This window comes from Schistocerca nitens, chromosome 2 (genome assembly GCF_023898315.1).
Source record: "Schistocerca nitens isolate TAMUIC-IGC-003100 chromosome 2, iqSchNite1.1, whole genome shotgun sequence".
NCBI lineage: Eukaryota > Metazoa > Arthropoda > Insecta > Orthoptera > Acrididae > Schistocerca > Schistocerca nitens.
The window spans coordinates 321,212,886-321,240,213 of NC_064615.1; the positions used below are offsets into that span (position 1 = coordinate 321,212,886).

A 27,328-nucleotide genomic window follows, 5' to 3' on the forward strand; every position below is an offset into this window, starting at 1 on the left:
AGCCAAGATTCTTCGCATGCCTCCTAAAGTGGTGATCTGTCACCCACCCAACCTCCACAAGTCCCTAGTCCATCCCTGAGCCACTACCAATCCCAACCCCTTGCTACAGGGATCATATCCCTGTGGAAGATACAGGTGCAAGACCTGTCCAATCCACCCACCTAGCATTGCCTCTCCCAGTCCAGTCACAGGCTTATTGTACTGCATCAGAAGAATGGCCACGTGTGAAAGCAGCCATGTCATATACCAACTTTGCTGCAATCATTAAATGGCATTTTATTTTTGTATGATTACGAACCAGCTGGCCACCAGGATGAATAGCTGCCATCAGACTGTGGCCAATAGCAAAGTAGACCACCCTGTAGCACAACATAACATGTTTCTTTGTTTTGTAAATAGAAACCACCTTTTCTTGCTGTGCTGTATTGTGTTTCTCCCAGACGCATTTTGTCTTTTTCACTTAAAGGCATCGTCAGTGAGAGAGTTCATCCCACTGATGATGCCTTAAAGTGAAAAAGGTGAAACATGTCTAGGAGAAATAAAATATAGTGCAGCAAGAAATGGTGGTTTTCATTTACAAAACAAATATTTCTGTGCTTGCTGAGGAGGATGCCCATGCAAACAAACTCATTATAACATGTTTGATTTCAGTGGCTGCTTCACAACCTGGGCCATCTGGATCCTCCCCTCCACCATCAGCTTTTCTGAACTGTGTAGAAAGGAGTTATCCTTATAATGCTTTCTCCACTCCTGAAATTATCCCAATCTCAACCTACGGTAACCTACTGTCCCCACACACTCCACCCAACAGTTTCTGCCCTCGCTGTCCTATCACATTCTTCTTATTCTCATCCCCCAACCCTCTTTGTGTGCTGCTCTCTGCCAACGAACCTACCCTTCTTCCCCTTCCCACTTCTCTCCTTTTTCCTCCTTGTACCCCCTCCCCCCAATCCCTACCTCACCTGTTGTCAGTCTAGTCACTGCATGCTCCGCTAGACAGTGCTTTCTCTCTCCTTATTGTACCCCCATATGCTGTAGATCCCCCCCCCCCCCAATCCGCCCCCATGCCTCCAGATTGCTGCTTGAGTTCTCTATGACAGTTGTATGCTGTGTATGATTTGTGTTTGTTTCCTTTTCTGAAGAAAGCTTTGGTCAAAAGCTAATTGTGTAACTGTCTTTTCATTGCTGCCTGTCACCACATTATCTTTACCATGGCAGCAGTCTATCAGTTCCTTATGTTATTGTAAATGAAAGTGCCTGTTCTCTTTCACCAGAACTAAATTTTGCTATGCAGAAATTTAGGTTGTAATGAACATGGGTCCTTCTTCTTAAATAATACAGAGTAGTTTCAGAAATGTTGTGTTTTCTGGTGTTTATGTACTGTTAGATCAGCTCATTCATATTTCTTAAGAGTGCCATCTGAATTATGTGAAATGTAAAAGCCCACAAAGGTAATAGAAAATTGTGTAATAGTTATATAACAGTTTTCTCTGGATAATATTAGCAGCATCTAATCAAATAATACGCAGCAGCAGCATTGGATCATGGTGGTGGTGATTGTGATTGTGTTGCTGACAGTAATGATAACAGTACTGGTAGTGAGTAAGAATCCTTTTCGGGTATATTTTTTGAGAGTCATTGGAATTGTAGAAACTCAGAACCATCCAGAAATATGTTTGTTAATAATGTTCTAGTATAATTTGAGATTTTCTAAGTAGTGATTCAAGTGTTGGTGTAACTACTGACAGTACATCAACATAAGTAAATTTATTACAAACTTTAAAACTAATAAAGAAATTACTGTTCAAAATTGGAACATTTAGTTGTTATTGAAAAGGAAATAATGCTGCTGCTTGTCATTTATAGGACTATTGATTTAGTAAAATATAAGGGTTTTTCAGGAAGTAACCTCTGTTTGGCTGTAAATAAAAAACTTGCATAAAAAAAAAAACATTACATACACCTGGAAACTGTAGCTTTGTGCTCTTTTTCAACATAATCAGCATTTAAATTTAAGCATTTGTCATAGTGTTTCAATAATTTCCAAATGCCTTCTTCATAAATTGCTACCACCTGGGCGTGTAGCCAATTTTTCAGGCATTTGGAAGTTCATTATTGTTGAAGCACTGTGATGTAAGCCACTTCTTTGTGAGAGCAAAGAGATGAAAATCACATGGCACAAAGTATGGGCTGTATGGGGGGGGGGGGGGGGGAGATCAAAAAAATTCCCTTTGAATTGCTTGAGGCTCAGAAGGCCTACCATTCCTCTATTCATAATGAATACTTGTTCTACCACTTTTAAAAAATCAGACCAATTGCTGCAGAATACCTTAACTCATAATGTTTGGACCATACACAGTACACAGTTGACAATGAATGTCTGCTGCTGAAATGTTTTTCACCGAAAGAACTCCTACTACTGCTCACACTTCACATTTTGCAGTATTTTTTATTACAGTACTCATGTTTTGGGGTGACAACAAGCAAAATCGTGAAAGAATGAGGTTCACACATTCACATCTGGACGCTTACTGAATCAGAGAACATGCAAATATGACAGTTTCAGCACTCTGTGCTCAAATACTAGTGCCACACGACTGTAGAACTGTGACTACTTTCTGAACTGCCCTCATATTCTTGAAGGGTATATATCTTTAATTCTAAAAGTGCAAATTTACATTTTTACTGTTGTTTCTTTTGATGGTCATTTTGTGCCTTATTTCTAATATTCCTGAATGTTTTCAACTTTTTACTTGTTGTATTGAACCTTCTTTTTTTTCTTTGATTATATACAGCTTTCTGCATCGACATGATGAAGCATTTTCTACAGAGCCTGTCAAGAATGTTGGAAATGGATGGCCCATTGGATTCTTTCATGTCCAAAATGTTAGTAAAACTTTTTAATTATCTTTTGAATGTTCAGTAATATTGTATTTCATTTTTTTCATAACAGACTGAGAATTGTTCATTTGTGTAGGAATATTAAATGAGAAAAAATTTTACATGTGAACTTTTTTCATTATTCTGCTTCTAATTTGGTGTTTTTTAAGTACCTCTTATTTCTCTCTGCATTTTTTGACTCTTTATATCAATACAGCCATGTTTTTTTTTTCAGTTTAGTGCTGATATTATTGGGTTAATGTTATTATTTGACATACAGTATTCAGACTAAGATTCTTTATTAGTCATTTGACATAAGTATGTAAAATAGAATTCATCACTACACTCAAGTAATAGTATTAATATTTCTTAATATGAAATTTTGCATAAACAGTTACAATGTTATACTCATATTGTTGAACAATATGATAAGTTTTATGGTACTTTTTTACATGATTACAATTTTTTTCAGATAACAGTTACAGTAACAAAATCATTTATAGAATACTTAAAGACACAGCCTATTGTGTTTGAAGTTTTTGGCCACTATCAGAAGCACCCACTTCATAGAGATGCAAAGCAGGATGGTGGACAGTTGTAAGTACTTTCACTTGTAAAATGTATAATAAATTCATAATTAGTAGAATTGCTAGTACATCAATAAAATTTATTTTGCAGTGTTCGACAGCCACCAAAGCGTATGCTTCCGCCATCAATACCAATTAGCCAGCCTGTACGGTCGCCAAAATTTGGAGTATTACCATCACCTTGTACTAGTCATGTACATGCCAAGTATGATGTTCTTGTTTGGTTTGAAATTTGTGAATTAGGTAATTATTGTTACTTATATATGTTCGTATGACTAAAGTAGTTATAATAAATATACTTGTACTGATACAGTCCAGTATGTGTTATACTTGTTTAGTTTCAAAATCTCTGAAATTTCTGGTTCTGGTTACAGCACCTAATGGTGAGTACGTGCCAGCAGTTGTGGATCATAGTGATGATCTCCCTTGCCGTGGTCTGTTCTTGCTCCACCAAGGTATCCAGCGCCGTATTCGCATTACTATTGTACATGAGCATGCTGCTGAACTTCGATGGAAGGAAGTTAGAGAACTAGTTGTTGGTAAGTTACCCTTTAACGATAATACCTGTTCAATGTTGTGTTTGGAAGAGTATTTGGTGATTTGTACAGTCAAATCAATCACAAGGCAACATGCAGTGCTTGCAATGAAAAGGCTCGTTCTGAAATATATACTGTAAAACAAATTTGCCAGATTAAAAGTCGCTTCCCCACGTAACAGAAAAAGTAACTATAGAATTATTATCGAAACAGTTCTGGCGTAGGCCTATAGGGAACTTTCACAACAATTTCAGTTTAAAAACAATATATTTCTGCTCAACAGTGTCACACTTCAATATCAGTATTACTGCTCGAAGGGCCTACCATTTCTAATAGTTGTCAACTGAATGACTCACATGTAGGATTAACTAACATGTTACAGGCATAATTACATAACGAAATCAATCTACGAGGGTTGGAACTTTAATAGTGGCAACTATTTATTTACAGCTCATACAAAATAGATACGTGTTTCAAAGTTTTACTGACCTTCAAAATAGTCACCAGCATTGTGTATAACCCGTTGCCAGTGGTGCGGAACTCGTAGGATACTCTTGTGTTTACAGTTCGAGCGGCACGTTTATTGCCTGATGAATTTTGTAGCAGTTCTGAAGCAAATGCCATGAAGTGTTTCCTTCAGTTTATAAATCAAGTTGAACTCATGAGGGCTTAAGTCAGGATAGTGCAGTAGGTGGTATAGCACTTAGCAGCCCCATCAGTCCAACATATCAGTAACAGCCTGCACTGTACGTGCTTGAGCATTGTCCTGCAAAATGATAGTCAGGTCCTGCAGAAAGCGTCATCACTTCTGTCTCTAAGCTGGTCATAGGTTGTGTTCCAAAAATGAACAGCATAGAGACATAGTGATGACACTTTCTGCAGGACCTGACCATCATTTTGCAGGACAATTCTCAAGCATGTACAGTGCAAGTTGTTACTGATTTGTTTGACTGATGGGGCTGCTAAGTGCTATACCAACTACTGCACTCCCCTGACTTAAGCCCTCATCAGTTCAACTCGATTTATAAACTGAAGGAAACACTTCACGGCATTTGCTTCAAAACTGCTACAAATTCGTCAGGCAATAGACCACGCCGCTTGAACTGTCAACACAACTGGCACTGTTGAGTATCCTATGACTTCCACATCACTAGCAACAGGTTTTACGCAATGCTGGTGACTACCTTGAAGGTCAGTGAAACTATGAAATATGTATCTATTTTGTATGAGCTGTAAATAAATAGTTGCCACTATTAAAGTTCCAACCTTCGTATATGTAAACTTATACCTTACAAAAATAATACCAACTTACCTGTGATAGTGCAATTAAAACTTTTAATGACAAGGATGTACAACACACTTAATTTAAATGTCAACACTAGTCACATTGCTGCATATCTAAACTACACTGTTAATTCACTTGGATTTGCACACCTGTTCCAAGAAACAGAATCGACAACAATAATGAAACAGGGCTCATGCACTCACATCATCACAGCCTAATATCATTCACAATCACACACATACAATAAATTTGAAGTCAAATATTTAAATAATGAGCAGCAACAGTGCAATGATGCAGTTACAGTCCCCCCTAAGTGACTGCTCAGTGCAAAATGTCTTAACCAATTTCATAACTTTTACTATTGTATCTTGCATGCTTTTCTAGGAGTTCTTAATGTCGAAATAATTCAGCAGTGCAGAGGAATTATTTGTTGAAATGGGTAAATAACTTTGCTTGAATAGAAGCTTTAGTTTTGTAAACTGACATCATATATTACCTTTCGAAACGATCTCAGCCTTGCAGTTGTCAGTGTACCTCCACTTGTTTGCATATCTATCTCCATCAGGTTGTACCTTCCCCTCAGACAAATGAGCAGTTACCTATGCTCATTGCAGGTTCAGTCCATGCCAAGTTACAGAATGGCTAACAACAACTATGACCACAATGTCTTCTTCATCACAAGTATATCAGGCATTTCAGTGTCTTGCACCCAACTCTCCCATCTGCACACGGTACATTAACATCATATTTTTAAAGTGACAACACTTGACCATTAGTGCTGATATTATTTTGCCATACTGCATTTTCTCTGTCTTATTACACTTTGGAATATTAATGTTTGTAAGACTAATATTTTTATCATCTGCAGTTAACTATTTAATTACAAATTGAAATATTGTTTGTTGAAGATAAATAGGAAGAATGCAAAATATTACACAGCAGATCATGTATGAGAAATGCATAACACTTCAATTACAAGAGTAACAAAAAATTAATTTAGCTGTTGCATTAGATACCTACAATCTGATTTCTGCAGTTTATTTATCGAAGCTTCAGTAATGTGATTAGATATTTAATGTTTATCGTGCATGCTTGCTGAAATAGCAGATCTAATTTTTGTGATGTTACAGTGAACCCTGAAATTTGTTATCACCTCGAGAATTGTTTGAAATTTCCAACATAATTTACCTGTGCCTGGAACTTTATGTTATTTGCTTGTAAGAACCATTGCCAAATGTATCATCTCCTATTTATTTTTCTTACATTTTAAAGGTTACTTCATCTTGCTTCTACTTGCACAGTTCACATAAACTTTCCTTTTCCTACTTTAGATATTATTGTCTATGGCTGAGTGACCATTGCCTTCTGTTCTTGCCGTTGAGATAAAACTGATGTAGTGTATTCAGACCAGTAGGCTGTTATGTTAGATAATTCATTTCTCAATGTGTGTTCTTATTTGGCCCTGAAAAAATGTATGTTTTCAGGGGGCCTTGGTTTGGGATGCTTTATGGTTACAGAGTTGAGTAAATGCACCACCAAGACTTCTTTAAAAAAAAAAGACACAAAGCTAGCTCTCTCTCTCTCTCTCTCTCTCTGTCCCCCCCCCCCCCTCTCTCTCTCTCTCTCTCTCTCTCTCTCTCACACACACACACACACACACACACACACACACACACACCGCGCCCCCCCGCCCCCCCCCCCTCCCCATCTTTCTTCCGACTAGTTTGATGTGGCTCATCATGAATTCACCTCTTTATCTCAGAGTAGCACTTGCACCTCTAGTACAACACATGCCATATTATCCTGTCCCTTCAAATAGTCAGTGTGTTCCATGTTTTTCTTTCTTCACCAATTCTTCAGATAACCTCGTTATTCACTGCCTTATCAGTCCAAGCTCTTTTTGTTCCAGAAATTGTATGATAGTTGGGTACCAAAGAATATGGAACCTCAACACAAAGCCAAACGCATGGAAGCAGCATAGATTGTTCTGCAGTTATCTCTGGCTGGACAACTTGTACGCATAGTGGTAGTAAAATATGTGTAGACGTCTTCCTCTTGAACCAGTCTATTTGTGAAAACCGTATCAAAATCCCTACAGTAGTTCCTGAATTTCACTTCCACACACAGCCAGGAAAACAGGCTGGGGGTCTTTAATTAATAGTACACACAGATTACAATAAGCTATTTGATAGGATCTTGGTGATTAAATAGCTGCTCTCCCCTGTCCCTTGCTCGGTATGCCCTTGCACAGCAGTGACAAGATATGGACATATGCCACAAACTGGTTCTTACCCTTGACAACAAAGTACTATGATGGGAGAATAGAGAGATTGATGCAATGGTCCTACAAGCATTTCAATCCCAGTGGTGAATGTTTTAAGCAGTAGCTCAATAACCACTGTATGCAGTAGCCCAGTGGATGTTTTCTTCTCTTTAACAATCTGTAGAAAATCGCTTTCTGGATAAGTCTTATATTTCAATACTGTATTTCACTATTTGTAAGTGGCCATTTCAGGTAACATCTAAAGTCAAATGATACTTAAGTTGTTTACACGATTACAGATGACGGAAAATATTTATTTGAAGGAAACATTCAATTTTATTTCTGCAAAGAGATCCCACAGGGTATTGTTATGCTGCCAGGTACATACCTTCATTTCAGATGCAGTGGGGTTTACTAGACCTTACAATTTTCAAAAACTAAAAGTTATAGACAGCTCTGTACTTTGCATCTTAACACAGAGGAATAACGACTCACATGCCCGTATTGAGAATGGTATTGAAGGATATTTGTCACTGCATTTGTCCCCAAAATGGACAGTAATTACATCCACAGTCACGACATGTAAAATGAAGCAATAACTACGTGTAGAGTCTTGGAGGAAGTCGGAACTGAGTGTATACAAGCATGATAACATTCAATGGTAAGGATCATATCATAGACAAAGTACTGTCAGACTTGAAGCTGAATGGATACATTATTAGTTTGCTACAAATTGTGCAGAAATTAAAAAAAAAGTGTTCAAGTAATTACTAAAAATTTGATACTGTAAGCTGGTCTGAGATACAAACCAAAACTGTGCTTTTTTCTTTTGCGAACACTGGAGATTGGAAAGTAGGGCGGTAGTTTATTGGTGACTGAAAAACTAAAGTGGGCCTGGATAGCACAGCTGATGAGAGAAAAATGAGGCTCATGATTCAACTTCTGTTTTAGCACAGTGTCTTAATTTGTTGGGAAGTATCAACTGGGCACAGCTTTTGATAGACTTTAAAAAAATTCTATGCTTTTTTAACAAAATTTTAGTATCTCAAAGAAATAAGCAAGGACTGTATGTACATGGAAAAGACAATGGACATGAAAATTAATTTTTAAATTATCTCCTAATTTGTTTAGAAGTTTGAGTCTAAACTGTAGCTTCAGGAGTGAGTATTTGGGCATCTGTGTGATTTTGTGTGTGAATTTGAATGTCTGTACAGAGAAAGAGCAAGAGCTTGAAAGCTAAAGTAAATACTATAATCTGTTGAATGTTTCCAAGTGGCACAAATCAGTAGTTATTGGTGAGTGGTTGCCTTTCCTTTATGTTAGGTAGAGTTCCACCCAGGAATTTCCATGTTTGTTGTGTGTTGTTTGAAAGTTCATTTTTTCATAAGGGGAAGGGATGAAGTTTTGGGTTTTGCATCCTGCCAGTTATACAATCATTACAGACAGAGCACAGACACAGATAGGATATCTATGGAAAACAACACATATAGTGTGATTTTGTAAAGGAACCATCCCAACATTTGCTGTAATCGATTCAGGTCACCCGTCGGAAGCTTCAATTTGGATTGCTGGTTGTAGATTTGATGCCCCCCCCCCCCCCCCCCCTGTTCGTTAATATGAGGTCAGTGCCTTAACCATTGCACTAATGTGATGTTTTCTTGTAGTTAGTCAGTTAGTTACTTGGTCCACAGATCTTTTAAATGGTTATTTTATCGATATGATGTGAAACAAGTCACTTTACAGGATTTGCAGAGTATCCCTGTTAGAAGACAGTACATCCATTTTCTCTGTTATTTCAGAAGATATTTTCAGTTTCATTTTTGTAATGCGTAGCTGAGGTCAGCCCAAATAAATACTGCTCATCATGTTTTTCATCTGCCTCTCAGTGTTGACAGGAAGTGCCAGTTTTCTTTCCATTATGAACAAAATGATTTTATTTTTATTATTTAACGACATGCCCCAGTACACACTATCTGTAATACTACATGTACGTATTTTGTGTGTGTGTGTGTGTGTGTGTGTGTGTGTGTGTGTGTGTGTGTGTGTTTAGTGTAATGGTTTTGTTGTATGATGATGATGATGAAAGAAGGGAGAGAGTGAAACACAGTGCCAACACATAGCCAATACTCATGAATAGCACCAAGGGGGGCGCCAAGCTTAACGACCATCTACAGTGTCACATGCTCTCACTTCATGAGACACTGCAGGGAGGTTTGATATTTAAACTTGCCGGACAAATACTGGCAGTGAAAATTTTTTCCACAACCAGGATTCAAACTGGCTTTCTCCCTGGGTCCAGCACCACTGCACAAGTATGTGTTAGCGACTTCAGCCATGGAGGTGGGTCGCAAATGAGTCTGTTGCTATATTTGCTATAGGGTGTGTGTGTGTGTGTGTGTGTGTGTGTGTGTGTGTGTGTGTGTGTAAAAAGTCAGTATTAACTTTAATGGACATATTTTTCAGTTGTCAACATGCAGCTACACTTAAAAACTAGTTTTTATCAGAATACCAGTTTTAAATAAAAATTTGTGTGTAGAATAGAAGGAGATGTACAGGAAAAATGATTTTAAGTTTGATTTAAAACCTAGTTTGCTACCTGCCAGACATTTTATCATGTTGCCACATAATGAACTCCTTTTTGAGCCACTGACAGCTTTAATAATGGGTAATAAAGGTTATTTTTCCCTTAGATTCATAGATATGGTCATCACTATTCTTCTCAAATTGTGATGGATTATTTATGATGAATTTCATTAGCGAATATGTGTTGTGATGGTGTAGTTAAAAACTAACTCCTAGAAGAGGTGCCTACATGGCAACTGTAGGTCAACACCACATAAACTTTTGTTCTCTGTGCTCACACTTTTGTTTGTGTCTAGCATTACAAAACAACTGGCAATGAGTCTGCTGTTCACTTCCACGTGCTCAGTCTGTTTGCTATTTCATCAGTTCTTGTGTCCATGGTGGCAGTGCTCAATTTCTCATCAAACAGCAGCAGGCTCTTACAGTTGCTATCACAAATTTGTCAGCCACATCAACTATGCAGGCGTCTATGCTGTTGGCATACCTGCTGCCTTTCCCACTTATGTTCTGGATCGATATCATCCATATATAGATATGTGGTTGATGTTCTTTGTTTTATTGATGAATCATCAGCAAAAATTGGCTGGTTCCATGAAAATATAAACACAGTACACAAAAAGATAATATTCACAATTAAAATGAACAACCAAATAAATTTAATATATGCAACCATTAAAAAAAACCTAATAAACTTCTTAGATACAACCATTAAAAAAGAAAACAGGATAGCTTTGATTTTACTGATAGCTGTGATCTTACTGTGAACCTGCAACGCTGATAAAATCATACATTAGACTTCAAATCACCCACACTCAGTGAAACATCTGATACGTGCTTAGACACTCAACACAGTACCATTTAGCACAGAAATCTAACAGAAACAGTTAGACATCTACATACAAATAACAACAAACAATGGGTACAATAATAACATAGCCATAAAATTATGCAAAGAAAATTAAATAACAAATACGGTCAATAAACACAACGCATACATAGTTACAAACAACAACACAATAAAACACCACACAAAATAAGCACACACAGTGATAGAACAACAACAGCACAAAGAAAACATGATAACAAGACCAGGGTGGCTACTAAACAGGAAAAACTGAGAAAGTTGACAGCTCTTACAAAAATACACTCTAGACACAGAAAATGGCAGTTACCAGTCCTACATTTCGAAAGCAGAGTGGGAACAAGAAAAACTACAAGCCTTTAACCAGTTTTCCACATCAGAGAAAGCTGTTTGGTGTACTAATAATGAATTAGATGCTGATAACATCTGTCACTTCAGAAATTTCCTTATTTTCTAGAGATATAAGAAGCTCCTCTATCTTGTTTTTCAGTCCCCTAATGTTCTGATGAAACAAACTAATTTTACTTTTGTGGAAACTGTTACATGTATTATGGTCCTGTTGTGTTATAATTTTATTCGATACTATCTGTCTATAACCTGACTCTAACTTGAAACATGTTCCCTTCAGTCTCCAGCAATAACCGTACATGTTCTGCAGGCTTCTCAGATGATCTGTCCTTCTCTCTTCTAATCAGCTGCAGCCCACAATTTTTACATTCTCACCTCTCAGTTGCTACAACAGGTGCAGCACATATATGAGACTTGGTTTCAGTCAAAAGAATCCTCTCAGCTCTTTGTTGACATGGCTGACAGCTATGTTAATGCAGGACTGGACATGCCTCTGCAAAATCTCCACAAATCCCACATTAGTGTCTGCTGTTGCTGCTCTATTTCTTCCATGTCACCTTTAAGATTATACTATGAGTTGCTATCCAGGCATTTTCCCACTCTTCCTACTATAATAAATAACTGATCTTTTTCCCTAAACAATAACAACAACAATAATAATTATTATAATAATAGCAGCATATGTCTTAGTTGTAGTGTACAAAATTTTGATTTGGTGCCACAGTCGCAACGTGCATGAGTCTTTGGTCCTTAGCTGTGGTAGTAGAATGAGTCAACAACACAACTGAAAAATATAATTAGTTCAGTATACTTGGAAAAAAATGGTAAGAGATGTTTCCTTTATGAGCCCAGATAAGCCATGGATTTTTCCATTGAAAATAAATCTGTCGATATAGACCCAGTTTTATGTACTGTCTTGTGCTTGGGTGTCACCAGCACCAAATGATTAGGAATGGGGGGGGGGGGGGGGGAGGCAGTAGAGAGGGCATAGATCTCAAGAGGGTCTGAATGGGACATCCCTTGAAAGCAAGTTGAAAAAATTAGGACCTGAAACCACTTTGTAGCGTTCTGGATGCCTCAGACCATATATTTCAGCAACACTTGAAATATAAAGGTAACACATGAAGACCATTTTTTAAATACTCTTTTTTTAATGGCATCCGTCCATCCTTGAGGGATGATGGTGTAGCATACTTGGTTCAGAGTCTGCAGCGTCTGCTGTGGCTAAAAAGTCCCACTTGAGAGTGGCAGTCCCTACTGCAGTTGGGACATGTGAAATTTGAGGGACTTCGAACAGAAGCTGCTCTGTCTCTTCGCTTTGTCCTCTTCCTGATTTGTTCCTGTGTGCATTCGTCCTCTGAGAGCTTGACGCCGTTGCGCACAGTTACTCGCCACTTGACACGGTCATCTGCAATGCTTTTCCAGCGACTTGGTTTGATTCTGGTCTTGGTCAGGTCTCTCTTGCAGACATCCTTGAAACGAAGATGCGGTCGTCCCACTGGCCTCACACCTTCCTGAAGTTCGCCGTACAGCAGCTGTTTTGGTATCCGCTCAGGATCCATGCGCCAACCATCTTAGACGTCGATGACTCAGGAGTGCAATGATGCTGGTTGTGCTTGCACGATGAAAGACTTCGGTGTTGGGTACTCTATCTCTCCAAGAGATCTGAAGGATCTTCCAGAGACAGCGGAGATGGAAGCTGTTGAGTCGAGATTCATACCTAGAAAGAGTTGTCCATGTCTCACAGCTATAGTGAAGGGTGCTTATAACACAAGCATTGTAGACTTTTAATTTAGTTTTTGTGGTAAGCAGTCCGTTGTTCCATACTCTGTTTTTCAATCTAGCCATGACAGATGATGCCTTTGCGATTCTGTTAGTAAGTTCAGTGTCCATGGACAAGTTGCTACATATTGTGGATCCCAAGTAGGTAAAGTCATCAACTATCTGGAGAGGATTGCCATCAATGCTAATGGATGGAAGGTTGGTAGTGCTCTGCGCCATGATCTTAGTCTTTTGAAGGCTGATGAGTAGACCAAACTTTTCACAGGCATTTGATAATTTGTTGATTATATACTGCAGCTCATCTTCTGTGTTCGCTACTAGAGTTGCATCGTCCGCATATAACAACTCACGGATAACAACTGTGTTTACTTTGGTCTTGGCCTTGAGGCGAGCAATGTTGAAAAGATTTCCACCAGACCTCATATGTAGATACACTCCCTCCTCACAGTCTTCAAAGGCAAATCTGAGCAGAAGGGAAAAGAAAATCCCAAACAATGTAGGAGCTAACGCACACCCCTGTTTCACACCGCTATTAACAGGGAATGCTTCTGATGTTTTACCGTTGAAGCAAATTGTTGCTTGTGTTTTCTCATGGAAAGAGACAATTATCTGCAGTAGTTTAGGTGGGCATCCAATCTTCTGCAACAGTTTGAAAAGCCCATTTCTGCTCACTAAATCAAACGCTTTAACAAGGTCAATGAAAGCAATATAAAGTGGCCTCTGCTGCTCATGACATTTCTCTTGTAGCTGTCTTAAGGAGAAGATCATATCTGCGGTTGATCAGCCGGGCCTGAAGGCACACTGAGATTCTGGGTAGATTCTGGAAGCTAAGATCTGTAATCGCATTAGGATGACTCTTGCATAAGCTTTCCCGGCTACACTTGGTAATGAAATGCCTCGGTAATTGTTACAGTCACTTCTGTTCCCTTTCTGTTTATATAGAGTAACTATCCTCAAATTCCGCATACTCATCGGGACATAACCTTCTTCCCAGCTGGTTGTGATAAGTGAATATAAATGTTTGAGAAGAACAGACTTGTTATACTTAATAACCTGTGCAGGGATCCCATCTTCACCTGGGGCCTTTCCGTTAGCAAGAGAATCTATTTCTCTACTAAGTTCTTCCATAGTAGGCATTGCATCTAGTTCTTCCATAACTGGCATTTGTTTGATGGCGTCACATGCGTCCTTGCTAACTTCATTCTCGACTGCATACAACTCGAGGTAGTGTTCAACCCAGCGTTCCATTTGTTTGCCTTCATCAGTAATGACTTCACCCGTCTTGGACTTCAGAGGAGCTGTTTTTCTGACAGTTGGTCCAATTGCTTTCTTAATACCATCGTACATTGCCTTAGCATTCCCAGAGTCGGCCGCTTTCTGTATACCTACACATAAATTCAGCCAGTAGTTATTTGCGCATCTCCTGGATGTTTGCTGTGCCCTGTTCTTTGCTTTTCATAGGTCATCTCGAGTTGTTTCATTTGGGTTTCTTTTGTAAGCAAGCAGGGCTTTCCGTTTAGCCTCAGTGACTGGTTCCATTTCTTCCAAATTTTGCTCATACCAGTCCTCATTTCTTTTTCCTTTTATTCCATAGGCCAATACTGCTGAGTTGTAGATTGCACCCGAGAGTTTTGCCCATTTCTTATCAACATTCCTTTCTGCTTGCACGTTTCCTGGGAAAGCACTTTCAAAATTACTGGCAAAATCCTGCTTTCTTTGTGTGTCATGAACATGATCTGTGTTGATACGGGGATGACCTCTCAGTTTAGCGTGGTGACATTTCTTAGGAGTGAGCCTCAATGTGCACGCCACTAGGGCGTGATCTGTGTTGCAATCAGCACTATGATAACTTCGTATCAGTAGCACATTTTTGAGATCAGTACGCCTAGCTATAACTAAGTCAAGTTGATGCCAGTGATGAGAGCACGGGTGTCTCCAAGACACCTTGTGCTGATCCTTAAGCTGCAAATATGTGTTTGTGATACAGAGTCCATAAAAGCAGCAAACTTCAAGCAGTCTCTGGCCATTTTCATTCATTTTTCCCACCCCATGATGTCCCAGGCAATTCGGCCATATGTCGTTATCTGATCCAACTCTAGCATTAAAGTCCTCTAGAATATACAGTGTCTCGGTGCTAGGTACCTTGGCTATCCTGTCACTGAGTAAGTCATAAAACAGATCCTTCTCTTCCATGCTGGATGATAAGGTAGGAGCATACACATTTAGGATGTTGACAGTGCCACTTGAAGAGCATATTTTCAAATCAATAATTCGCTCTGTTCCACCGGACGGTGGCACAGTACAGTCCAGGAGGGCGTTTTTAACAGCAAATCCTATGCCATGAAGTCTTGGCTCATCTTGAGACTTCCCTTGCCAGAAGAATGTGTAATTATCCTCCCTGATAGAGCCCGCAACTGGAAGCCGCGTCTCCTGCAGTCCCGCAATGTCTACATTCAAATGATGGAGCTCTCTGTCAATTACGGCAGTCTTACGGATGAAATCAACCTCTTGGGCATCGTCAATGTACCTTGGACACATTGTCCTAACATTCCAGGTGGCAATACGAAATAGTGATTTCTTTATTATTTCATTTTTGTTGTTGGTGGGTGTACTATATCAACCCGCTTGTCGAAGATTACTTCTAAGCTTCACACACCCCGTGAAGCAGGCAGATAGTGGCGGGCAGCACCTTATTGGCTGGGGGCTGCCCAGCTTGAGGCGGGCGGTAGCTGTCCAATGAGATGCAATGATCTCTCCCACCATCAGAAGTGGCCCCTGGCACTCGAGTCTTACGCCAATCAGACAGAGCTATAACTGATAACTGCCTCTTCCCGTGTTGTGCCGAAGTCCTTGGACGCCGCTGAAGTGTCCTCTCCAGGATGCTACAAATCTGAGTGATAAATATGAAGACACACGAGTTGCCCAATCATCACGGTCTCCCTCTCGACCTAAATGATAATATCCAGAGAAAAGGCAAGCCAATACGTCTGGTATCACTTCGGTTGCAGGAGCTGCCGAAAGGGGACGTAGTACGCCTTCCAACCGCCTTTGGGGCCCCACTCCAGATTTTCTTTCAGGGTTTTCTCCCTTAGCCTTCATCCCTCCCGAGACCAACCACAAGGCAGTGGTGTGTTAAGGTAATTAGAGAAAGAGAAGGAATGGTAACTGAGGAGAGGGTAGGGAATAGTATATATAGGATATAGGATATAAGACGGGTCGTTGTGAGGCACACTTTGTCTGGCTCATCTGCTGAGACCTGCCCGGCTAGGTTGGACCTGCCAGTAGCTACGCTACCACCGATATAGCTCTCAGCTTCCTTCGAGCACACAAACTCTCCCGCCCACACGGACAGTGCTACGATAAGGCGGTGCCTCATGGGAGAGTAAATACTCTATTAATTTGATTATTAAAACTGGTTGAAGAAAATAAAAATAATCTGCCAGCAAAAACAAATCAATGTATTTAGTAGTTTAAAGTACAGGCCTATACTTCTCAGACATGTAGGATACTGGAAATTTATTACTGTACAAGAATATCATCCAAAAATTCACATTGCATAGGTTTCTTTTCCTGAGTGCTGCAGATGAAGCCATGTTGGCTAAATTGCTAGTTTATTGTAAGCCCCTAATGTAGGGAAGAATTTAGGCTATATTTAGATCAGTTAAAAAAAACTGATAAATTCCTATGGACTAAGTGTTCTACTACATTGTGTGTGTGTGCCTAGGCATTGAGTCAAACAGAGCTTGGATGGTGTGTACAGGTACAGCTGCCCATGCACCTTTAACACGATACCACAGTTCATCAAGAGTAGTGACTGGCGTATTGTGATGAGCCAGTTGCTCGGTCATCATTGACCAGACGTTTTCAATTGGTGAGAGATTTGGAGAATGTGCTGGTCAGGGCAGCAGTCGAACATTTTCTGTATCCATAATGGCCCATACAGGACCTGCAACATGCGGTCATGCATTGTCCTGCTGAAATGTAGGTTTTCGCAGCGATCGAATGAAGGATAGAGCCACACATCTGAAATATAATGTCCACTGTTCAAAGTGCTGTCAATGCGAACAAAAGGGGACCGAGACATGTAACCAATGGCACCCCATACCATCACGCCTGGTGATACGCCAGTATGGCGATGACGAATACACGCTTCCAATGTGCATTCACCGCAATGTTGCCAAATACGGATGTGACCATCATGATGCTGTAAACAGAACCTGGATTCATGCGAAAAAATGACATTTTGCCATTCGTGCACCCAGGTTCGTTGTTTAGTACACAATCACAGGCGATCATGTCTCTGATGCAGCGTCAAGGGTAACCGCAAGGGAGCTGATAGTCCATGCTGCTGCAAACATCATCAAACTGTTCATGCAGATGGTTGTTGTCTTGCAAACATCCCTATCTGTTGACTCAGGGATCGAGACGTGGCTACACGATCCGTTACAGTCATGCGGATTAAAATGCCTGTCATCTCGACTGCTAGTTATACGAGGCCATTGGGATCCAGCACAGCGTTCTGTATTAACCTCCTGAACCCACCGATTCCATATTCTCCTAACAGTCATTGGATCTCGACCAACGCGAGCAGCAATGTTGCGATACGATTAACCGCAATCGCGATAGGCTGCAATCCGACCTTTATCAAAGTCGGAAACTTGATGGTTCGCATTTCCCCTCCTTACACGAGGCATCACAACAACGTTTCACCAGGGAACGCCGGTCAACTGCTGTTTGTGTATGAGAAATCGGTTGGAAACTTTCCTCATGTCAGCACGTTGTAGGTGTCACCACCGGCGCCAACCTTGTGTGAATGCTCTGAAAAGCTAATCATTTGCATATCACAGCATCTTCTTCCTGTCGGTTAAATTTCGCGTCTGTAGCACATCATCTTCGTGGTGTAGCAATTTTAATGGCCAATAGTGTTTATATATTAATTGACTTGAAGTCTCTTTATAGCAATGCCTCTTGACACATGTGCTATCTATAGCATTATTATTATACCAACATTGTTGGACTGTTGCATGGCATTTGATTGCCTCTTGGCCACCCCCCACCCCCCTCTTTGAACTTGCAAACTTGCAGCAAGACCAAGCAGATTCATGCTTACATATGCTAGTCCTTCATCATTCATTTTCGTACCAACTCATTTCATTAAAACTTGTAGTTCTGTCTTTATAGTGAATAATATAAGTGAATTCGATTTACTAGCACGTTAGTAAATCCTGCTAACCATTAATTCTTACTGTATATGAACTTTTAGTATGTGTAATTAGTTTAGCTTGGATATATTCGTTCAGTGGTGTCATTTTTTGTCAACTAAGATGCAACAAATTAAAATTGATTTTCAAAAAATATGGGGGGTGGCATGCATTGACACCACCCCCTCCTCCCCTGTGCTCTCCTGGTGGTGATGCCCATGGTCTTGTGTGTAATAAGTTGGTTCATGAACCACATCTCCACAAGTAGTGTCTTAATATGCTCTCCACAGGAAGTGCGTGGAACATGTTTATCAGTAGTTGGTAAGTACTGGAGAAGCTAGATTAATATAGCTAAGCAGATGACTGTCATTGGGACAGCCTGACAATTTGTGCTTTAGCACACAATAACAAGAACCTCAGCAGTTTGTTTCCAGCTTCATAACTTTCTGACTTTGGGCATAGGTATAATTTTGTCTTATATTTCTTTATGTAATGCATACTACCTTCATTGATTCAGTTTATGGTTATTTGATGATAATGATGATGTCTTGCTATTATTAACTACTTCTGAAGATAGTTTGTCCTATAAACAGTGGGGATCTGATTGCTGATTTTGATTTTATCTTGCCAATGTCACTTCTTTTCGATAGGATGATTTGCAGAATTCTTTCTCAGCAGTATTTGTATGAGAAACAATATGTGTGTTGTGGATTTGAAGTGCATTTCATGGATTGTGTTGTGGAATACAGAATGTATAATACTTAAAATTATCTGTCTCGTGTATCCGGGAGTCATCAGCTTCAGATGCCAATTTGGTTATCATGACTTAATTTTCCTGTTTCCATGCATTGTTCATGTAAATGCCAAAACTGTTCCTTCTCGTAGGTGTCTGTGTGTGTGTGTGTGTGTGTGTGTGTGTGTGTGTGTGTGTGTGTGTGTGTGTGTGTGTGTGTAATACCTGAAAATGAGAACAAATATCAGTATAAATGTGTTGATTTGGTGTGAATTTTTAAAAGTGTAAAGTCCACTGTTCTGTACACAGGTCGGATAAGAAACACACCTGAACCGGAAGAGGAAGATAATGATAACTCCGTGCTGTCTTTGGGCCTCTTTCCTGGAGAATATGTGGAAATTCCTGGAGATGATCGTTCCATGTTCAGGTTTGAAGCAGCATGGGACAGCTCTCTGCACAATTCTCCTCTGTTGAATAGGGTTACCTCATATGGAGAACAGATATTTATGACTATTTCTGCTTACCTTGAGGTTAGTATACAGCATTCTAAAAGGTGTTGTTTTATGTATGTATATCATCTTGTCAGATATATATAATCAATATTTAAGTTTTACCATCAATTAATTTAATAAAACATAAAATAGAGAAAAAGACAGCGACTTACCTAGTGGATTGATGCATGGAGCACAGAAAAATGTAACAGAAAACAGAATTCACACTAGCTTTCAAGCACTAGCTCATTTCTAGCAAAAGTACACACATTCACACTCAGACACCCAAAAGCACACCCCGTGGGCCACAGCAAAACTAATTCTTGACACTCAGTTATTGAAAGCAATTGCCTGAGCTGATGGAAGTTGAGACAGGTTAGGGAAGGACACAAGAAGGTAGTAGCAGGGAAGAGGCAGATCTTTGAACAGATGAGTTCATGGCCACACAACAAGAGAGAAAGGGAGGGGATTACAATGAAATGAATACCCTTAGCTGCATACAGGCATTGATATACGTCAACGGGGACAGTTGAAAATGTGTTCCCCAACCAGGACTCGAACCCGAGATCTCCTACTTACATGGCAGACGTTCTGTCCGAGCCACCGAGGACATGGAGGATAGTGCGACTGCAGGGACTTATCTCTGCCATGCCTCCCATGAGGCCCACATTCTCAGCTTATTGTCCCGCACTATATTCATAGTGCCCTTGCCCATTATACCCGTTACTCGCAGCTTTTTGCCAATTCCCGTAAGAGTTCGGGCACTGTTTGTGCATCCACACACAAGACGGGAATCGGCAAAAAGCCGTGAGTAATGAGTATAATGGACAGGGGCTCTATGAATATAGTGCAGGGCAATAAGCTGAGATATATATATATATACACACACACACTCCTGGAAATGGGAAAAAGAACACATTGACACTGGTGTGTCAGACCCACCATACTTGCTCCGGACACTGCGAGAGGGCTGTACAAGCAATGATCACACGCACGGCACAGCGGACACACCAGGAACCGCGGTGTTGGCCGTCGAATGGCGCTAGCTGTGCAGCATTTGTGCACCGCCGCCATCAGTGTCAGCCAGTTTGCCGTGGCATACGGAGCTCCATCGCAGTCTTTAACACTGGTAGCATGCCGCGACAGTGTGGACGTGAACCGTATGTGCAGTTGACGGACTTTGAGCGAGGGCGTATAGTGGGCATGCGGGAGGCCGGGTGGACGTACCGCCGAATTGCTCAACACGTGGGGCGTGAGGTCTCCACAGTACATCGATGTTATCACCAGTGGTCGGCGGAAGGTGCACGTGCCCGTCGATCTGGGACCGGACCGCAGCGACGCACGGATGCACGCCAAGACCGTAGGATCCTACGCAGTGCCGTAGGGGACCGCACCGCCACTTCCCAGCAAATTAGGGACACTGTTGCTCCTGGGGTATCGGCGAGGACCATTCGCAACCGTCTCCATGAAGCTGGGCTACGGTCCCGCACACCGTTAGGCCGTCTTCCGCTCACGCTCCAACATTGTGCAGCCCGCCTCCAGTGGTGTCGCGACAGGCGTGAATGGAGGGACAAATGGAGACATGTCGTCTTCAGCGATGAGAGTCGCTTCTGCCTTGGTGCCAATGATGGTCGTATGCATGTTTGGCGCCGTGCAGGTGAGCGCCACAATCAGGACTGCATACAACCGAGGCACACAGGGCCAACACCCGGCATCATGGTGTGGGGAGCGATCTCCTACACTGGCCGTACACCACTGGTGATTGTCGAGGGGACACTGAATAGTGCACGGTACATCCAAACCGTCATCGAACCCATCGTTCTACCATTCCTAGACCGGCAAGGGAACTTGCTGTTCCAACAGGACAATGCACATCCGCATGTATCCCGTGCCACCCAACGTGCTCTAGAAGGTGTAAGTCAACTACCCTGGCCAGCAAGATCTCCGGATCTGTCCCCCATTGAGCATGTTTGGGACTGGATGAAGCGTCGTCTCACGCGGTCTGCACGTCCAGCACGAACGCTGGTCCAACTGAGGCGCCAGGTGGAAATGGCATGGCAAGCCGTTCCACAGGACTACATCCAGCATCTCTACGATCGTCTCCATGGGAGAATAGCAGCCTGCATTGCTGCGAAAGGTGGATATACACTGTACTAGTGCCGACATTGTGCATGCTCTGTTGCCTGTGTCTATGCGCCTGTGGTTCTGTCAGTGTGATCATGTGATGTATCTGACCCCAGGAATGTGTCAATAAAGTTTCCCCTTCCTGGGACAATGAATTCACGGTGTTCTTATTTCAATTTCCAGGAGTGTGTGTGTGTGTGTGTGTGTGTGTATATATATATATATATATATATATATATATATATATATATATATATGGGAAAAATATATCTAAAAACAAAGATGATGTGACTTACCAAACGAAAGCGCTGGCACGTCGATAGACACACAAACATACACACAAAATTCAAGCTTTCACAACAAACTGTTGCCTCATCAGGAAAGAGGGAAGGAGAGGGAAAGACGAAAGGATGTGGGTTTTAAGGGAGAGGGTAAGGAGTCATTCCAATCCCGGGAGCGGAAAGACTTACCTTAGGGGGGAAAAAGGACGAGTAAACACTCGCACACACACACACATATCCATCCACACATATACAGACACAAGCAGACATATTTAAAGACAAAGAGTTTGGGCAGAGATGTCAGTCGAGGCAGAAGTGCAGAGGCAAAGATGTTTTTGAATGACAGGTGAGGTGTGAGTGGCGGCAACTAGAAATTAGCGGAGATTGAGGCCTGGTGGATAATGGGAAGAAAGGATATATTGAAGAGCAAGTTCCCATCTCCAGAGTTCGGATAGGTTGGTGTGAATGGGAAGTATCCAGATAACCCGAACGGTGTAACACTGCGCCAAGATGTGCTGGCCGTGCACCAAGGCATGTTTAGCCACAGGGTGATCCTCATTACCAACAAACACTGTCTGCCTGTGTCCATTCATGCGAATGGACAGTTTGTTGCTGGTCATTCCCACATAGAATGCATCACAGTGTAGGCAGGTCAGTTGGTAGATCACGTGGGTGCTTTCACACGTGGCTCTGCCTTTGATCATGTACACCTTCCGGGTTACAGGACTGGAGTAGGTGGTGGTGGGAGGGTGCATGGGACAGGTTTTACACCGGGGGCTGTTACAAGGGTAGGAGCCAGAGGGTAGGGAAGGTGGTTTGGGGATTTCATTGGGATGAACTAAGAGGTTACGAAGGTTAGGTGGACGGCGGAAAGACACTCTTGGTGGAGTGGGGAGGATTTTATGAAGGATGGATCTCATTTCAGGGCAGGATTTGAGGAAGTCGTATCCCTGCTGGAGAGCCACATTCAGAATCTGATCCAGTCCCGGAAAGTATCCTGTCACAAGTGGGGCACTTTTGTGGTTCTTCAGTGGGAGGTTCTGGGTTTGAGAGGATGAGGAAGTGGCTCTGGTTATTTGCTTCTGTACCAGTTCGGGAGGGTAGTTGCGGGATGCGAAAGCTGTTGTCAGGTTGTTGGTGTAATGCTTCAGGGATCCCGGACTGGAGCAGATTCGTTTGCCACAAAGGCCTAGGCTGTAGGGAAGGGACCGTTTGATGTGGAATGGGTGACAGCTGTCGTAATGGGGGTACTGTTGCTTGTTGGTGGGTTTGATGTGGACGGACGTGTGAAGCTGGCCATTGGACAGGTGGAGGTCAACATCAAGGAAAGTGACATGGGATTTGGAGTAGGACCAGGTGAATCTGATGGAACCAAAGGAGTTGAGGTTGGAGAGGAAATTCTGGAGTTCTTCTTCACTGTGAGTCCAGATCATGAAGATGTCATCAATAAATCTGTACCAAACTTTGGGTTGGCAGGCCTGAGTAACCAAGAAGGCTTCCTCTAAGCGACCCATGAATAGGTTGGCGTACGAAGGGGCCATCCTGGTACCCATGGCTGTTCCCTTTAATTGTTGGTATGTCTGGCCTTCAAAAGTGAAGAAGTTGTGGGTCAGGATGAAGCTGGCTAAGGTAATGAGGAAAGAGGTTTTAGGTAGGGTGGCAGGTGATCGGCGTGAAAGGAAGTGCTCCATCGCAGCGAGGCCCTGGACGTGCGGGACATTTGTGTATAAGGAAGTGGCATCAATGGTTACAAGGATGGTTTCCGGGGGTAACGGATTGGGTAAGGATTCCAGGCGTTCGAGGAAGTGGTTTGGTGTCTTAGATGAAGGATGGGAGACTGCATGTAATGGGTTGAAGGTGTTGATCTACGTAGGCGGAGATACGTTCTGTGGGGGCTTGGTAACCAGCTACAATGGGGCGGCCGGGATGATTGGGTTTGTGAATTTTAGGAAGAAGGTAGAAGGTAGGGGTGCGGGGTGTCGGTGGGGTCAGGAGGTTGATGGAGTCAGGTGAAAGGTTTTGTAGGGGGCCTAGGTTCTGAGGATTCCTTGAAGCTCTGCCTGGACATCAGGAATGGGATTACCTTGGCAAACTTTGTATGTGGTGTTGTCTGAAAGCTGACGCAGTCCCTCAGCCACATACTCCCGACGATCAAGTACCACGGTCGTGGAACCCTTGTCCGCCGGAAGGATGACGATGGATCGGTCAGCCTTCAGATCACGGATAGCCTGGGCTTCAGCAGTGGTGATGTTGGGAGTAGGATTAAGGTTTTTTAAGAAGGATTGAGAGGCAAGGCTGGAAGTCAGAAATTCCTGGAAGGTTTGGAGAGGGTGATTTTGAGGAAGAGGAGGTGGGTCCCGCTGTGACGGAGGACGGAACTGTTCCAGGCAGGGTTCAATTTCTTTAAATGTGTCTGCTTGTGTCTGTATATGTGTGGATGGATATGTGTGTGTGTGCGAGTGTATACCCGTCCTTTTTTCCCCCTAAGGTAAGTCTTTCCGCTCCCGGGATTGGAATGACTCCTTACCCTCTCCCTTAAAACCCACATCCTTTCGTCTTTCCCTCTCCTTCCCTCTTTCCTGATGAGGCAACAGTTTGTTGCGAAAGCTTGAATTTTGTGTGTATGTTTGTGTTTGTTTGTGTGTCTGTCGACCTGCCAGGACTTTCATTTGGTAAGTCACATCATCTTTGTTTTTAGATATATTTTTCCTACGTGGAATGTTTCCCTGTAAACAAAGATGATGTGATTTACCGAACGAAAGTGCTGGCAGGTCGACAGACACACAAACAAACAAACAAAATGTCTGCTTGTGTCTGTGTATGTGCGGATGGATATGTGTGTGTGTGTGTGTGTGTGTGTGTGTGTGTGTGTGTGTGTGTGTGTGCGAGTGTATACCTGTCCTTTTTTCCCCCAAGGTAAGTCTTTCCGCTCCTGGGATTGGAATGACTCCTTACCCTCTCCCTTAAAACCCACATGCTTTCATCTTTCCCTCTCCTTTCCTCTTTCCCGATGAAGCAACAGTTTGTTGCGAAAGCTGGAATTTCGTGTGTATGTTTGTGTTTGTTTGTGTGTCTGTCGACCTGCCAGCACTTTCGTTCGGTAAGTCACATCATCTTTGTTTTTAGATATATTTTTCCCATGTGGAATGTTTCCCTCTATTTTATATATATATATTAGAGAGAGAGAGAGAGAGAGAATTCACACATTGGTGGAGGAAATGTGGTTGGAGAAAACATTGCAGCACAAATTGGATGGTGGTGGAGTGGTGGGGACAGAAGAGAAAAAGGAAGACATAAGGAGAGACAGTGGAAACTGGTTAGCAGAGGTTCAGTCCAGAGAGATTGTGGGAGCACAGGATATACTGAAGAGACAATTCGCACGTATGCATTTCAGAGAAACTTATGCTGGAAGGGAATATCCAAATGGCCTGTATAGGGAAGCAGCTGTCGAAGTCATTAGTGTTGTGGTGCACAGCGTGTTCGGCAACTGGGTGACCAAGTTTGCCACAGTTTGGTAGTGTCCATTCATTCAAGCAGACAGGTGGTCATTTGTCATGCCCAGATAGAATGATGTACAGTAGTTGCAGCATAGCTGATATATAAGATGGCTGCTTTCATATTTGGTCTTGCCTTTTATTGGGTACAAAATGCCCGTAACTGGATTGCGGTAGGAGGTGGTGGGTGGATGTAAGGGACAGGTCCTGCAAATGGGCTACCCACAAAGGAATGATCCATGGGCTGCAGGATTGGGAGTAGGATGGCACCCCATGGGTCATTCATTTGTGGTCGTCCCAGGTGGAAGACCTATCTCAACACCCACCCATCACACACCACATGCTACCACAGTCAAGTCACAGGAGTTACCTATCCAAGTAAAGCAGGGCCATTGTGGCAGCAGCTGTGTTACTGTCAGCTATGCTGCAATTACTGTGCAACATTCTACGTGAGCATAAGTAACCAACTGTCTACTCACATGAATAGCCACCACAAAACTGTGGCGTACAGCACACTTGGCCACCCAGTTGTCGAAAATGCTAAATGCTACAGCAGAAATTATTCCAGCAGCTACTTCCCTATGCAGGCCATTTGGATACTCCCTCCCAACACAAGTTTCTGTGAACTACACAGGTGGGTATTGTTTCTCCAGCATATCCTGCACTCTCTAAGTCCCCCAGGCCTAAACCTCATCTAGCCTTTTCCTACTGTCTCAACTTGCCTTTTTCTTTCTCTCTTCTATCCACACCACTCCATCTCTGTCCAGATTGTGCACTGCCTGCTCCCACCACTCTTCGTCCTCCTCATCCCTCCCCCCCCACCCTTGCAGACATTATCTCCCCCCCTCCCTCTACATATCTCTCTCTCTCCCTCTGCCCCCTCTCCCTCCCTCCCTCCCTCCCCTCACCCTCCATTTCCATTCCTCTCTCTTCTCTCTACCCTCCCTTTCTCTCTTCATCTTCACCCTTCTCTTTCCCCTCCCTTCCATTTTCCCCCTACCTTTATCCCCTCAACGTCTTCCCAAATCTCTTTTTACTCTACCACCCAAAGACCTACCTCTTCCCCGTTACCCTATCCTTGTGTCCTTCCCTACCCCCTCCTCACATCCATCAGCTCAGGAAGCAGCTTTCAGAAATGAAATACCAATATTTAATCTTGTTGGGGCCACGTGAGTGTACATTTGGTGTCTGTGTAATAGTGTGTGTGAATGTGTATACTTCTGCTAGAAAAAGAGTTATTGCTTGAAAGCTAGTGTGAATGCTGTTTTCTGTTACGTGTTTCTGTGTCCCACACGTCAATCTACTATTGGTGGGTGGTTGCCTTTCTCTTATTTTACATACTGATCCATCCAGGGCTTTCCATTAATGTGATATAATTAATTTACTAATTGAATAATGGGGTTTATTTTGTGCTGTGAAGCCCCTGGTGCTCTATTTCAGAACTATGTCCTTTAAGGAGAATAGCGAGTTACTTGTAAAAGTAGTAATACGAGGGCTATTCAATAAAGAATGATCATAATTTTTTTTTTTCCAGCATACCTTTACTCATCTTCATAATTTTGATGGTCCTTCTCAAAGTGGTCTCCCATGAATGTCATGCACTTTTCCCAGTGTTTCTGCCAGTCTTCAAATACATGCTGGAGACCATTTTTTGAGAGGTCCTTCAAAATCGCCTCCGCAGCCTTCACCACTGCTTCTGATAATTGATAATTTCTCATGGGGCCAAATCCAAACTATTGGGGGGGGGGGGGGGGGGGGGGTGAGGAATGCACTTCACGTTGATTTTTGCCAGATATTCAACAGCAACATTGGCAATATGTGGCCGTGCATTATCGTGGTGCAGCATCCAGCCTGCTTCACGGAAATGTGGTCTTTTGC

General features: G+C 42.1%; 1 protein-coding gene across 1 annotated transcript in view; it reads left to right on the top strand.

Moving 5' to 3' along the window:
* Positions 1-27,328, top strand: part of LOC126236107 (kinesin-like protein unc-104) — a 387,080-nt gene that overhangs the window by 322,204 nt on the left and 37,548 nt on the right. Inside the window, exons 23-27 of the mRNA XM_049945175.1 lie at positions 2,796-2,886; positions 3,353-3,477; positions 3,559-3,710; positions 3,842-4,006; positions 19,370-19,590. Of these exons, the coding sequence (XP_049801132.1) occupies positions 2,796-2,886; positions 3,353-3,477; positions 3,559-3,710; positions 3,842-4,006; positions 19,370-19,590 (754 nt within the window). The remainder of the gene's footprint in view (positions 1-2,795; positions 2,887-3,352; positions 3,478-3,558; positions 3,711-3,841; positions 4,007-19,369; positions 19,591-27,328) is intronic.